This window comes from Gavia stellata, chromosome 10, assembly GCF_030936135.1.
Source record: "Gavia stellata isolate bGavSte3 chromosome 10, bGavSte3.hap2, whole genome shotgun sequence".
NCBI classification, from domain to species: Eukaryota; Metazoa; Chordata; class Aves; order Gaviiformes; family Gaviidae; genus Gavia; species Gavia stellata.
The window spans coordinates 3152583-3166504 of NC_082603.1; the positions used below are offsets into that span (position 1 = coordinate 3152583).

The 13922-nt window shown below is 41.9% G+C and overlaps 1 protein-coding gene across 1 annotated transcript in view; it reads right to left on the minus strand.

The window, feature by feature from the left end:
• Nucleotides 1-13922, minus strand: part of HMCN1 (hemicentin 1) — a 206988-nt gene that overhangs the window by 126613 nt on the left and 66453 nt on the right. Inside the window, exons 10-11 of the mRNA XM_059822131.1 lie at nucleotides 12932-13053; nucleotides 6971-7246 (exon numbers count right to left, since the gene is read on the minus strand). Coding sequence (XP_059678114.1) covers nucleotides 6971-7246; nucleotides 12932-13053 — 398 coding nt within the window. The remainder of the gene's footprint in view (nucleotides 1-6970; nucleotides 7247-12931; nucleotides 13054-13922) is intronic.

Sequence of the window (13922 nt, forward strand, 5' to 3'; positions counted from 1 at the left end):
CTGCAGAAGGAAAGGAAATGGGTTTCTTCCTCCTCGTGTCCCTGGCCCGGGTTTGTACTCAGCCCTACAAGTCGGTAAACTCAGGAAAAACCACTTGGTGAATGCCTTTATAAGTGAAAATGAAAAAATCAGGCTTCCTGCTCCAGCAGAGCAGCACTGACATGTTGCAGATAAAGAAACATCATCTTGGAAAACCACTACTTTACAGAAAGTGAAACAGGGGAATTTGACCTGCACTTCTGGGTCCTGCACTTGGGTCACAACAACCCCAGGCAACGCTACAGGCTTGGGGACGAGTGGCTGGAAAGCTGCCCTGCAGAAAAGGACCTGGGGGTGTTGGTCGACAGCCGGCTGAATAGGAGCCAGCAGTGTGCCCAGGTGGCCAAGAAGGCCAACGGCATCCTGGCCTGTATCAGAAATAGTGTGGGCAGCAGGAGCAGGGAGGTGATCGTGCCCCTGTACTTGGCACTGGTGAGGCCGCACCTCAAATACTGTGTTCAGTTTTGGGCCCCTCACTACAAGAAGGACATGGAGGTGCTGGAGCGTGTCCAGAGAAGGGCGACGAAGCTGGTGAGGGGTCTGGAGCATAAGTCTTGTGAGGAGCGGCTGAGGGAGCTGGGGTTGTTCAGTCTGGAGAAGAGGAGGCTGAGGGGAGACCTCATCGCTCTCTGCAACTACCTGAAAGGGGGTTGTGGTGAGGTGGGTGTTGGTCTCTTCTCCCATGTAACTAGCGATAGAACAAGAGGAAATGGCCTCAAGTTGCACCAGGGGAGGTTCAGGCTGGATATTAGGAAAAATTTCTTTCCTGAGAGAGTGGTGAAGCATTGGAAGAGGCTGCCCAGGGAGGTGGTGGAGTCACCATCACTGGAGGTGTTCAAGGAATGTGTGGACGTGGCACTGTGGGACATGGTTTAGTGGGCATGGTGGGGTTGGGTTGGTGGTTGGACTTGATGATCTTACAGGTCTTTTCCAACCTTAATGATTCTGCGACCTCTGGAACTTCTCAGGGGATGTGTCCCCATCTTCACATGACAGAGACACAGTTCGCTTTATTGACGTGTAACTTGAACTTGTTCATGCTCCTATGCGTTACCAAGGACTGCACACAGCCCTCGTGGAAGGGTTGCCAATCCAACACCTTTCCTATAGCTACAAGCACAATACTTAATAGTTTAATTAATGATTTCCTTGTGCTTTTTATTATGTGTTGCAGTAACAGAGATCAAATATCCTGCAAGAAGCTAGTTTCCAACAGATCTGCATAGTATATTGCCTGAACCAGAGGTTTGGGTAGGTCAGAAGACATCTAGAAGTACTTATTTCTAAACATGTTATGGTTCCACTCGTCCAAAACTCCTCTTAGAAATCCTTCTAAAGGCCTACATTTTCTGTGAGAAAGCAGCAAGAAACTAATGAGCAAGAAATCAGATGACAGAAATCAAGATGCCTGACACTAATTTCCCATTTTATTTAATACCCTGATTTTTTTATCTTTCATCAAGTTAGGACTTAAATTCTTTGGAGTAAGAATTCTTCCTATGATGCATAATCTGATTACTATAAAAAGTTACAAAAGCTTCATCATCATGTGTTTGTCACAAATTCAACTAAGGACACAGAAAATATGAAGATATTTCTAGGTGGATGAGAGAGCTTTGTTTGTCCTGCTTTTGTACTGATCTGCAGAGGATCTCACCCAAGGAATATTTTCAAAAGAAACCTCCCAAACAATAAATTCAGGCCAACTCATGAAATCAGGCTGTAAGAGTGATTGGTCTAGTAACAATTTTTTCCCCATCAGTTCCCTTTCACCGAATGTAGAAGAGAACCTCTTACGAACGGCAGCTGTGCAAAGAAAACAAATTAATTTGGGGATGCTCATTAATTTTCTTGAGTGGCAGAGAGCTCCAGAGAGTTCAGGCAATTCCTGACCCTTCTGCTAACCTGCATTTCCTGTGCGAGAGGCTAGTTTCTGAAAAACAGCTTAATGACTATCATTGAGCCTGCTGTGAATGATAATTAGCACCTAGCAGAACGATAGGTACTGATTCAGCTCTCTTTCTTTCAAAGAATACTGACTTTCACATCAAAGAGCATTGCTGAGAGTTCAGCTGGTTTACTTCCTGCTCTAACGGGGGTGGAAGTGCCACAGCGATAACAAATTTGAGATAGTAACTTTAAAATAAGCAGCCTGAAAAAAAATAGCAACTCATCTTCTCAGACAGTTCCAAATAACAGCCTAGAAAGAAGCACAGAAGTCACTAAACTGCTTTTCATTCTTTAGGACAGACATCTTGCATTTAATTAACTTTCTAAATTTGAAATAGCAAGTGAAGCAGTAACACCTCAATTTTATTCCCTTTCTTGTTTTCTCTGTGTTTAAAGAACCCAGTACAACAAATTTCTCCTTGCCCATTACTACAGTGTGTATCCATGTATCCAAGTGAATGTATTAAGATGTTTATTTCTGTATTATCTCTTTTCAGAGAAAAGAGCAGAGGAAATTCAGGGAACAGAGCACTGGGTTATGCCAAGGAGGTAATCTACCTTTTGTCCACCTAGGTAGTCTCTTTCCTGGAATTACTGGAGACATAAGCACACCCGTGCTGAAAGTCCTGTTGTGTTCCTTCAGTTCTGGTTTCTGTTCCTTGTCTGGGATGTACCTGAGTATTACCACTCCTTTGGTTGAGCCAAGTCACATACATTGTCTCCTGGGCAATTTTTTTTCCAACCTGGATTTCAAGCTATTAGTTGGCTGGTAAGTGTCCACACCAGCTCCCTACAGCAGACAGCACACTTGTACCTTGTCAGGCTAATAGGTCCCGCTTGCCCCTGCTGCACATCTAATGTAGTTGACTCCGTTCGTACGGTAGGACAGTACTCTTGTCAAGTGTTGGCTTGACAAAAGATCACTTAGCAGACTGTTATTACAGTAATGACAATTCTTCAATGCCCAAAGTCAAACATACACTTGATTTCTTATGTGGGCAGGTGGCACACATAGTATGTACGCTTCTTTCTTGCAGGTGTGGCTTATGTGCTTCTAGCACTTAGCTCTTAGCACAGACCACTCTGAATTATTTAACAGGGCTACTTGTAAGCAGATGCTAAAAATGCCTTTCAGTTGTGATAGCGATACCAGACAGGCATTTAAACATTTTAAAATATTCAACAAATAAGCAGATAAAGGGAACCCACCATGCTATGGACAGAACAGTAACTACAGCGTGTATGATTTTATTCTACCTGTACATTCAGCTACAGAAATACATCTGAGTAGTAGGCTGACCTGCAAGCTGTTCGTCAATGAGCTCAGTGCACAGCAGCTGGCATTTCATGACCTTAGATGGCTCCCAATAAGGCAAGTGTTCAGTGTTGCCTCACTTCTCGTTCATCTACTGCTGGAATTCATCATATGCTGAGATTACTAAACACAAAACATCTCTACTAATCGCCAACGTAAACACAAGCAAAAGCCACAAAAGTTTCTACATACTATACAGCTGTGTTGTAGAGGCAAAAGACAGTTGCAATCATTAGAAGTGCTTCATTGTCTACTCTTACTTACACCAGAAAACATGCAAAACTAAGACTACCATAAAAATCATATTTAGCACCACCCGAATTTCAGGGATCTGAGTTTTAATGGTGTATTTGAAATTCCTGGAAGGGGAAGGAAACAAAAAACCCACCACAAATCAATTTCTTCAGCATGCACACTGTTTAATTTAAAAAAAAAAAAAGCCTGAATTCCTCAAAATCCCCCCCGCCCCAAATCCGTATTATTTATGTGTATGAAAACATCAAGCTACCAAAACATGCCATATTAATTCAACCCAATAAATATGGATATAGCAAACTCAGATTTTGCCTACAAGACTGTAACAAACTGGAAAGAAAAAGTTTACGTGCTCATGGAATTTCCCTCATCGGTGAGAAATATAGCATTAAAAAGTTTATAGAATAATCAACGTTTCACACTCCTGGCCAATCTCTAGCCTCCCACGGCTGCAATCTGCTCCCCTCCAGGCTTCTGATAAATTATATGAAGCATCTGAAAAAGTAGCAAATGTCCTTACAAATTCATTTATGTTTCCATAGAAGACCAATCTGTTGGGAGGACTTGAGCAATTCACGCTATGTAGCCACCATTTAAGAATGTCCAAAGATGAGCGTGTACTTTAAATGTCAGTTATAGCACTCAATAAGCCCCAATACAGTCCTAGAAGGCTCGAGAGCTTATACTCCTTGAAATTTATAAAACGGGATTCAGCGACCTTTCAGGATACTGTGAGCAGAATACCGCCACTCCACAAATAAGCACAAGTTTTACACGGGATCTTCATCTAGCTGTGCTCAGTATTAGTGTGAAACAATTAGCGACTTAGTAGAGTATGTTCTTAACACAGAACACGCAACTGGGGGAACAAGTCAACTCTCATTCAGGATTGCAGTCTGTATTTGTACAGCTGCTGGCACAAAAATCAGATGAATGTTCTCTTTCAGGAACAGCAGCATCCAACTGAAAGCTTTCAAAACAAGGGTTTCCTACAATCCACTTATGCATGTAAAGCAGATGCTGGGTTATTTTTAGAGATACCAATATTTGTTGTCTGCCTTAACTCCCACTCCAGAGAGAAAACGGGGATGAAAGCAGTGTTTATTCTCTTACGATCCAAAATTCAGAGATCTATATGGAACTGTCCCAACAATAATAAAGGGCTTCAATATGAATTCAATTTGACATTCTGAATTACTTACAACTCACAAAGCATGAACCATCTCAAGCTATTAACAAGACTTCAAATTTCCTTCTTCAGAATGTCAGTAATGACAACCCTATAAAGCTTTTGCTTCTTACATATAGCCACCCTTTACTCTTTTGCTGCCAAATAGGAACTGTTCTTTCGAATACTATTCTAGATCCTAACACGCACTACGAGTTGTACATGACAATCGCACACCAAGGTTCCTCCAGAAAGCTGATAGAAATCACTTTGTCCAAGTGAACTAGAACGATCACAAATAATAGCTTATACAACCATCCCGATACCATTCGGCTTCTGCACATAGCCATTTGAAATACTGGCAGTAGATTACTTTTTCCAAACAGAGAGGCAGACACTACTGCAGAAATCTAAATTCAGCTGCAGCTTAGCGTTTCCTACATATTTATTCTGTTCTAAGCATCTTTCATCAGAAATGAAAGAAAACACAACTCAGGGTCTCAACTAAGCCTGTCTAAACTGTCCAAGAGGGTTATCTCAGACACATTTTAAAGCTGTTAGCAACACCAGTACCAGCCAAAACGTAATTCCCAACTATTTCGTCTAATCATTCTACATATATAAGTGATTTGAAACTCAATATTCTGCTGTGGCAGCAGTAAACTTCTTCAGCTTTACTACAAAAAAACTGCCAGAAGTAATTTGGTCATTGTGTTAAAGCTCCCAGCTGGTCCACAGACATTAGGGAGGAAAATCTACATCCCAGGAAGAGATGAACGAGGGAGGGGGCGCGTCTCTTGCTGCCTGTGACATGCTTGAATGAGTGTCTTGATGGAAAAATCCTGTAGAATTTAAAACTAAGTTTTCCAAACGTAAGGGGGTTGATTTTTTTCATGGCTTTTTTTCCTTCAGCCTTGCTAGAAATTTAACAGTGATAACTCTCCTGTAGTCATCTAAGGGTAATTCAAACAGATCAATGAAGATACGCTTCATTCTGCTGTATTCTGTAATAGGTCCTACATAACTGATTGCACACCTACTTATTCCACCTTGGTAAACCAATATGCTCTGCCGATAAGAAAAACTACATGCCATTAGTAAGTGTTACAACTCCATTTCTGACCTTTCTCTGTTTTGGAGCACCTTAAGCCAGGCAATTCCATTGAATTTTTCTTTTTTTCCGTTAATTCTAAAGTTTTCCATCAGTTAACAAAGTCCTAGAATTACAGCAAAGTTAATGAAGCTACCCACTCTGCACAGAATATGACCCAGTATCATCAGCAGCAAGCTGAAATCCTATCGGAGTCACCTACAAGTAGACAGAACAGTTTTCTTTCTAAAACATTTTGAGTTCTGTCTCCTCTTACCCACGGATGCGCAGCTAGGAACCAAAAGGTTCAAACTTCCACATGACGAAGGCAAATAGAGAGAAACCTGCAGTACTTTCAAATTTTAAAAGGATTCACACTCCAAGACAAATTACTGCATTTATCCATATTTTTTTGAAATTTATTCCTCGTATGAAGCAACAGCACCGATCTAGACCTTGTTTGGTCTCACCCATGCTGTCTTTTTCAGTTCTGACATACTTTTGAAGTCCTTAACTTCATAAAAATCTAGCCCTTCATAAAATCACGATTAGTTCTTGGCTTGTATTGATTTGCACTATAAAACAGGTACAGTAACATAATACACAGAAAAACTTAGAAGTACTATTGTGTTATAAAGAGATATAAAATAACCCAGATGAACACAGAAACTTTTACCCATTTATTTACACATATATAACTATAGTTATAGTTTCACTGAAAAAAAAAAAAAAAAATCCACATAGCCAGCCTGTAAATTTTCTGAAAGTAGAGGTTGGCTACAAATAATCGGGGAGGAGTGTGTGCGTGTGTAGCTACTTCTGTGCTCTAGTCTTTAGGAAACACTAACAACAAAACTACCTCAGGGTCCATTCACTTGTACAGCAGTTAAACTGGCAGTTATAGGAGGAGGATCAAACCACGGCTCAGAGAGACACACAACACAAGGCAGTCTTGCAAAACGAGCATTAGTGCTGTTTGGTGACTCCCATTGCCGTTTTAAAACGGGGAAGAACTATATAATGTTCTGCCAGTCTCCAAGCAGTTTTATCAACAGTCATAAATAAAATACAAAAGTTACTAAGAGAGACAGCTCACAGATCAAGAAAACATAAACCATGACAGAGTAAGTTTAACATGCAGCTTCCTTGTTACCTTGCACCGTAAGGAAGACTGATGCTGTGGTAGATCCACCCTCATTAGAAGCGATGCAGTTGTACTTGCCAGCATCCGTGAGCTTTACAGCCTTCACCTCTAAAGACAGGTTGCTCATCATCCTTATTCGCAGGGGCTCCTTAAGCCTCACATCCCTGCCATTTCTCTGCCAGGTGAGATTGTAACGCACCGTGCTTAAAGTTAGGCAGGTCAAGACGGCTCCTTCACCAGGGACGACTGTGACGTTATTAGGAACCTGAATCATGGGTGGAGGCTCTGCGTAAAAAGGACGGAAGAACAAAACTATAAGAAAAAAAGATCTGGGGACCTTTGCTTCATTTCCGGATTCTTGATAAACAACTTCAAATAAACTATAATGTTAAAAAAAAAAAAAACCACTTTAATATTGGTTTAACATTTAGTTTCGTTTCACATTGCTGAAGCCGTGAAACAACCCAGGGCAGCATCCTCATTCCCTGATGCTAAGCTACCTGACAGGAGCTTACATCACAAGAATACACCTGATTTAGGTCAAAACTATTGTATCACGTAGGATGAAAGATCACATCATGCATGACAGAGGATGTAGCACTGCATTCTTGGAGCTCACCTTGCACTGGGGAAAGCCAACAAGAGAAGCAACAGAAGGAAGAGACAGGACCACCACCAGGTCTCAGGGTCTGATCTCTGACTGAGATGTGACCACACACGGTGGAACCTGAGCTATGCACTAGATTTCTTACAGGCTTTATATGAAAAACCCACGTTACTAGCAAGCTCTCCTAATAGCAACAATGAAACCAAGTCAATAGCTGCTCTACGCATCATTATTAAGTTCTTTCATTGATGGTTTCTTATAAGGGAATGTGGAAGGAGAGAGCATCTGTTTCCTTAAGTTTATCTGATCAAGGACCTTATCAAATGGGATAAGGAAAAGGGGAGGTAATAAACACAGTATACAGAGACACAGACCTGACACACGAACAATAGCAGAGACAATGACAAGAAACAAACTTCATCCTGCTAATTGATGGGCTATCAAGAAGCTACGAGCATTATTTCAAGGAGGAGCCAACCCAGACTTTGCAACTGATAACGACACAAACCCCGGGGTCCCAGATATGGGGCGGGGAGGGGGGGAGGTGGAAGCTGCCGAACTATCCAAACTGATAGAGGAATATGCAGGGGAAGCGAATCGGGGAGGAGCAGAAGGGGGAGTAGGCAGAAAAGGGCATAAAAGGGGCCTGTTGCGTGTAAAACATCGCCAGTCAGTACTCTTGTCTGACTGAGCCCCGTGCCTGATCACCACAGCCTCTCCCGTCTTCTTATTAAATCTTTTTTTAACTCTCTCTCTGTGTAACCTCACTCTATATCCCTTCTGTGTGTGTCCTGCAAGGACCAAGTGCCAGCTACTGGGGGGACCAGTGGCAGCGGACTGGGTGCCAGCTACAGGAGTCAGACCAGGAGGTGTAGGCACCACGGGCCTGTGGCATCAGCTACTGGAGGAACTGGCGTCTGAGTACCAGCTACGGGAGCAAGCGAGGACCTCAGGAAATTCCGTACCTTCCCCAAACCGGGTGTGCGTAAGGGGATATGTGCGTAGTTTGTTAGCAAGCTTCAAACTGGAGCAGCCGGCAAGATGACGGTAAGAGGGCCCAGGATCTGGGCAGGGGTATCGGGGGGACAGAGGGGCTGCGCCAACACTCAAGGGATCTGCAAATGTGCGTGTGGCTCTAGAGCACGGCACGTATGTGCTCTCACTAGCAAGCTTCAATCCCTACCAGCTGGGGAGAAGGAGGGGAGTTGGCTGTCCCATGCTTTATGCAAGTCCTATATGTAGCTGCTGTTGAAGGCAGCACCTTGTCTGTGGCAGTCTGTGGAGCTGGCTGCGTCAGTGTCCTCTGTGTGTCTGCGTGCGTCTGTGATACACGTGCAGCTTCACTACTGCTGGATGTGCAAACAGGAAAGCAGGAGCAGCGTCCATGGGTCTGAGACAGAGACCCTCAGGTCCCTGGGCGCACGGGGCTGAGCGCCAGCAGCCAGGCAGGAAGGATTCCTAGGCTGGAGCTGCAGCCACTTACAACATCCCTAAACAGTTTCCACTCAGATCTTAGGCAATTATCTTTTCCTTCCTATCTGTACATATTTTGCGTTGTAACTTTCACTATTTGTTATTATCTGCTTTCCACTCTACTCATCTGTACGCTATCATGCTCCTGCAAGAAAGCAGCTGCAATAATTCTGTACTGGAATTAAACTTTGAAACCACAGATGCTTAAAATAGGAGCAGTCATCCTGATCCTTCTTGAGGTATCACTGATAAAGGAGGCAAGATTCAAATGTTAGAGAAAGAAAATACACTATGTATCACTACATGCATTCCCGTTAAAAACTTATATATATTCCTTTTGCTTTTCCCCAGACTGGTTCTTGAAAAAAGAAAGATCTGCAATTAATAATATTCTGAGTGGGATGCTTTAGCAGAAACAAGACAGCTCTAAGAGCAAGACCAAATCTTTGTCAGTACACACTAAAAAACCAAGTATCCCAAGAAAAGCAAGGATAACAGGGGATTTTAAAAAGTCTGTATTTACTAAGGGTGAAAATTACTCCTAAGCTCAGAGCCAGCCATAACTCCTCCTCACTTAAGTCTCACATGAGGTTCACAAGCTTTTTGCTAGATCTCTGCATAGCAATTAATCACTCCTACACTCAGCATGCTGGGTGTGCAGCTCTCCTTCCCTACAAACACAGTCCCTAACAGCAATCACCCTTAATACCAAAACCATGTATTTTAACAGATGCAGAGGAGAACCAAGAAAAGCTAGACTTGCTTACTGAGAATGGGGTTTCTCCCCTGCACTTTAGGTTTTTGTTTGTTTGGGAGAAACGACAAATCTTCTAATGCTTTCCATGGGCGTATCACCAAGTACATTACTTAAACTTAGAAAAGACAGAAGTGAAGGCCAGTACAGGACTAAAATCCCTGCCTTCGGAATGTCAGTCCAGCGGGACGTGACATCTTTCGATCTACACCAGCCTCTTACCACAATAGTGCACACATAGAGCAATCCCTCAGCCAAACTCAAAGCCGAATACCCTGTATTCAGAGCGCTTCAGTTAAGGTGCCTCCACAAACTAATGAGCCATTTGACATTTTAAAGATTTAATACTAGTAAGACAAGTCAAACTCAAGTGTTTGCTTTTTTGGAAACTAGAAAATGTTGACACAGTTCCAATACCTCTCACACAGCAGTTGACAAAATGGATTATCTGTGATACACTGTCAGCTGGGCAACCTATACTTGAAAAGACTGTTTACTTTGCTTACAGAAGAAATTTCAAGTAATTTTCTTTCAAATATTTGTACACAAGGATTTCAAAGCATCTCCCTCACATTAACTCTCTGCGTGGCTCAAAACAGAAGTAATTGCTCATGTTTACACAGTGAGCCAGTCTCAGTCAATCTCTCGGTGCTCTGTAAATGAGAGGATATGGGAACTTTTCCCCTCGTCACTCTTGACTTCAAGTGCTACCACTATCACAAGAAAAAAGTTAGGATTCTCTTTCTGTTTTCTCTGTGAGGAGGATGGTTTCTACTTCCAGACCAAGAATCTTTATGCCCACAATTTCTGGGGCAGAATATAACGGCTTCGTGTCCTCCAAAACATGGGTCGAAACAAGCATATGGGAATACCCTATCTGCCTGAAGGATTTTCGTAGCCAAAATACAAAATAGTGCTCCAGAGCTAAGACGTAAGTAAGTATTGATGTTACTGTTCTATTCTACTTGAGTACTTTGTGTGACTAAAAGGATGGACCTCTCCTCAAATTTACCACTTGGTGTAAGAGGGCTGTTTCTCTACAAAATTTGCCTTGCATGGAATCACTGATATCACACTGGTTTCTTTGGATTACAGTGAAAGGAACATCTTTGCCTGGAGAAGAGAAGGTGAAGGGATATATAGTCACCCTCTTCAACTACTGAGTGGGTTGGTTTAGAGAATACGGAGTTAGAGTCTTCTCAGGGCACAGAAAAAGGGATGATGGTCTGTGGTCATAATATGCAGCAGGGGAAATTCTGACTAGAAATGCACAGTATTCTCTTAGTGGGGGTAGTTAAGCGCTGAAGGCTGCCCGTGGAACTTGTGAAATCTCTATCCTTGGGGACATTCAAAGTTTGATTGGACAAGTACCTGAGGAACGCCACGAAGCTTGGAAGTTAATTCTGCTTGGAGCTGTCAGTTGGACTAGGTAACGTCCAAAGGTCCCACCAGCCTAAATTGTTTTGTGATTCTGTGATTCATAAACCAGGTTAACTAACCTGACTTAGCTACTACAGGAGATAAGAGACAAAACAACTTCTTTTTCAAGCAGTTATATGAAACCCTGAGGCTGAATTCAAACTGCTGTTCTGAGCTCTACAATCCTCTCTGCCACTGTAAATTAACTGACTCAGCTCCAGTATTTTCCCTAGTCAAGAGCAATAGCTTACACTTCTGCATGACAGATGTCTGATCAACACAAACAGAAGGCTATATAGAATGGATTTTTGTTTCAAAATATAAGTTATTTTTCCCTTTCCCTCAGACTGCATTGCAACTGTGAAAAATTAAGTGACAAAATTTGCTATGGTATGGACAGGGTTTTCATCTACCCACTCACATGCGTAAGTAAGCTTTTCTTCTTAATTTTTCCTGCAGGTCATCTTCCCGCAGAAGACCTCTACTGTCTGCTGAAGCAGTTCAAGACCATGCCTGGTTTTATATTTTCTCCATCTGTGTTTGGGGTTCATCTTGGTTTACAGTTACTTAAATAAATTCCTCTGATAGAGTAAAAGGATTAACTTTATGAAGTAAAGCCTGTTGTTTTGCTTTGGGAAACATTTCTAGCTGATCTGCAATTGAAACTCTCAACACCATAATCTGCAGGCAATAACCACCGTCCACGTGTCCCACCAGTCAGACTGACACGTACGCAAGCAGGGTAGCTCGACGTTCGCCTTCACAGAAGACCAACTACACTCTCTCCCTTTCTCCCACTCCAAATTTTTATGTCCAAAGCTTGACCAGGATGACACTCTTCACTTTTCAGGAAGGATTCTCTCTTACCACAACTAAAAATTAACAGATCAATCATTTAGTGCCCCCAGTGTGAACAGGTCATTAACTTACATAGGAAAATTCCCTCTCTCTCAGCAAGTGGAATATCAGTCCTTTATGCTTTAAAACTGCTTTGACGCGTAAGGCACACCAACTCATACTAAATGGACAACCAGATTTATAACTAGCTGTCCTTTAAATTGAGATTTTTATGATATTAGGAACATCTTAAACTAAATAAAACAAAAAACAGTGATTAAACTTACCTATTGGACAGATAATGATTGCTAGCCAGTTTGGGGCTGGCAACCAAATACTACTGTTTATTCAAAATTATCTTTATGATTAGCCTGAATTATTCCTCATTTAATTTTACTTCCTTCATACTAGTTATTCACTTTTTAAAAATTCAAGGTAATAGATAAGAAAAGATTTCCAACAATTTACTGAAACTTGTTTAAAAAAAAAGGCAGAAAACTTTTCAATGCAACTTTTGTAATTCCTCGTCTATCAGACAATACATACAATCAAGTAAACGTATAATTGCTACAGCTTGAAAAAAAAATGAGAACAACTGAAATCTGAGATTCCAATTTCTGCTTCTACAGGCCATATCTATTCTGCAAGTCCAATTGATAGTGCCAACTAATTAAAACAAATCCAATGTTAATATATAAAACAGGTGTGCTGAATAAACATCAGCACACTTGTGTACATGGGTGAGAAAAACCACATTAATTAGAAATATACTTTGACCTGGAAATGTATTTTATTGTCCCCAAGTGCCATTGCTCTCTGTTACATGTTCCAGCACAACGTATTACCATGCTTCAGCGCCAAAAGATGGACTGCTACCCACCTGATACATCCAGAAATGTCTGCGCACGTCCGGTTCCTGCACTGCTACTTGCCATACATTCGTAAAAGCCTTCATCAGACAAGGAGACCTTGGCAATTTCCCAACTCATACTAGATGATTCTCTAGAGGAAGAAAAGGGCATACTCACTAAATTTCTGAAGGAATTAAGAGGTACACGCACTGGGTTTCCTGACTACAGGCATAGGAGACTTTCACAATAATTAAGAGGAAAACCAGACCCTCTGATGAACCAAATTGGATCTAGCTTTACGGATTTTATTTAAAGAAACGATATATACATTGTTAGGCTTTTTATAAGTATTAAGAAATGTAAGTTTTTGCAGAATGTCTCACTTGCACATCTACAAATATGCCTTTAAGACATGTCAACAGTTGTCACACAATAACTAAACCCACTCTATTTGCAGTCATTCACTCAGCTGCTCGTTCTCTATTGTTATGTTTACTACGCAAGAAGATACCCTTTTCCTTAATACCGACAAGTTTCTATGTAGAGCCAGTATGTGGTACCAAACCTGTGGCTCTTACTAGCAAGGGTAACAAGGGTTCATCCTCCCAGCCTGAGCTTCTCAAACCCACAGGTACAGATAGGGGCTGCACAGAAAGGAGACCCCATCCTTTACCAGATGTAATCTGCTTTCCCCCCCTCTATATGCAAATCCACAATGAGGTTCGTACAGTGGAGAGGGCAGCAGCTACCCCGCTACACCATGACTACATCCAGGCAGCTCTCTTTGCACTTTTTAAACTGCAGGGACTACCTCCAGCCCAAACATTTACAATCCAGCAAAACGCGGAGTATCGGTATGAAGATGACTGACTTCCGCTCTGCCAGCTGCACCTCCGAACTTACAACCAGCAGTAACTATGATGATCCAATATTCCGCACATTGATTGCCTAGCCACACAAAAATAAACAGCGCAACAAATATAAAGACAGAATTGATGGATTCAAGACTGAACAGGGAGG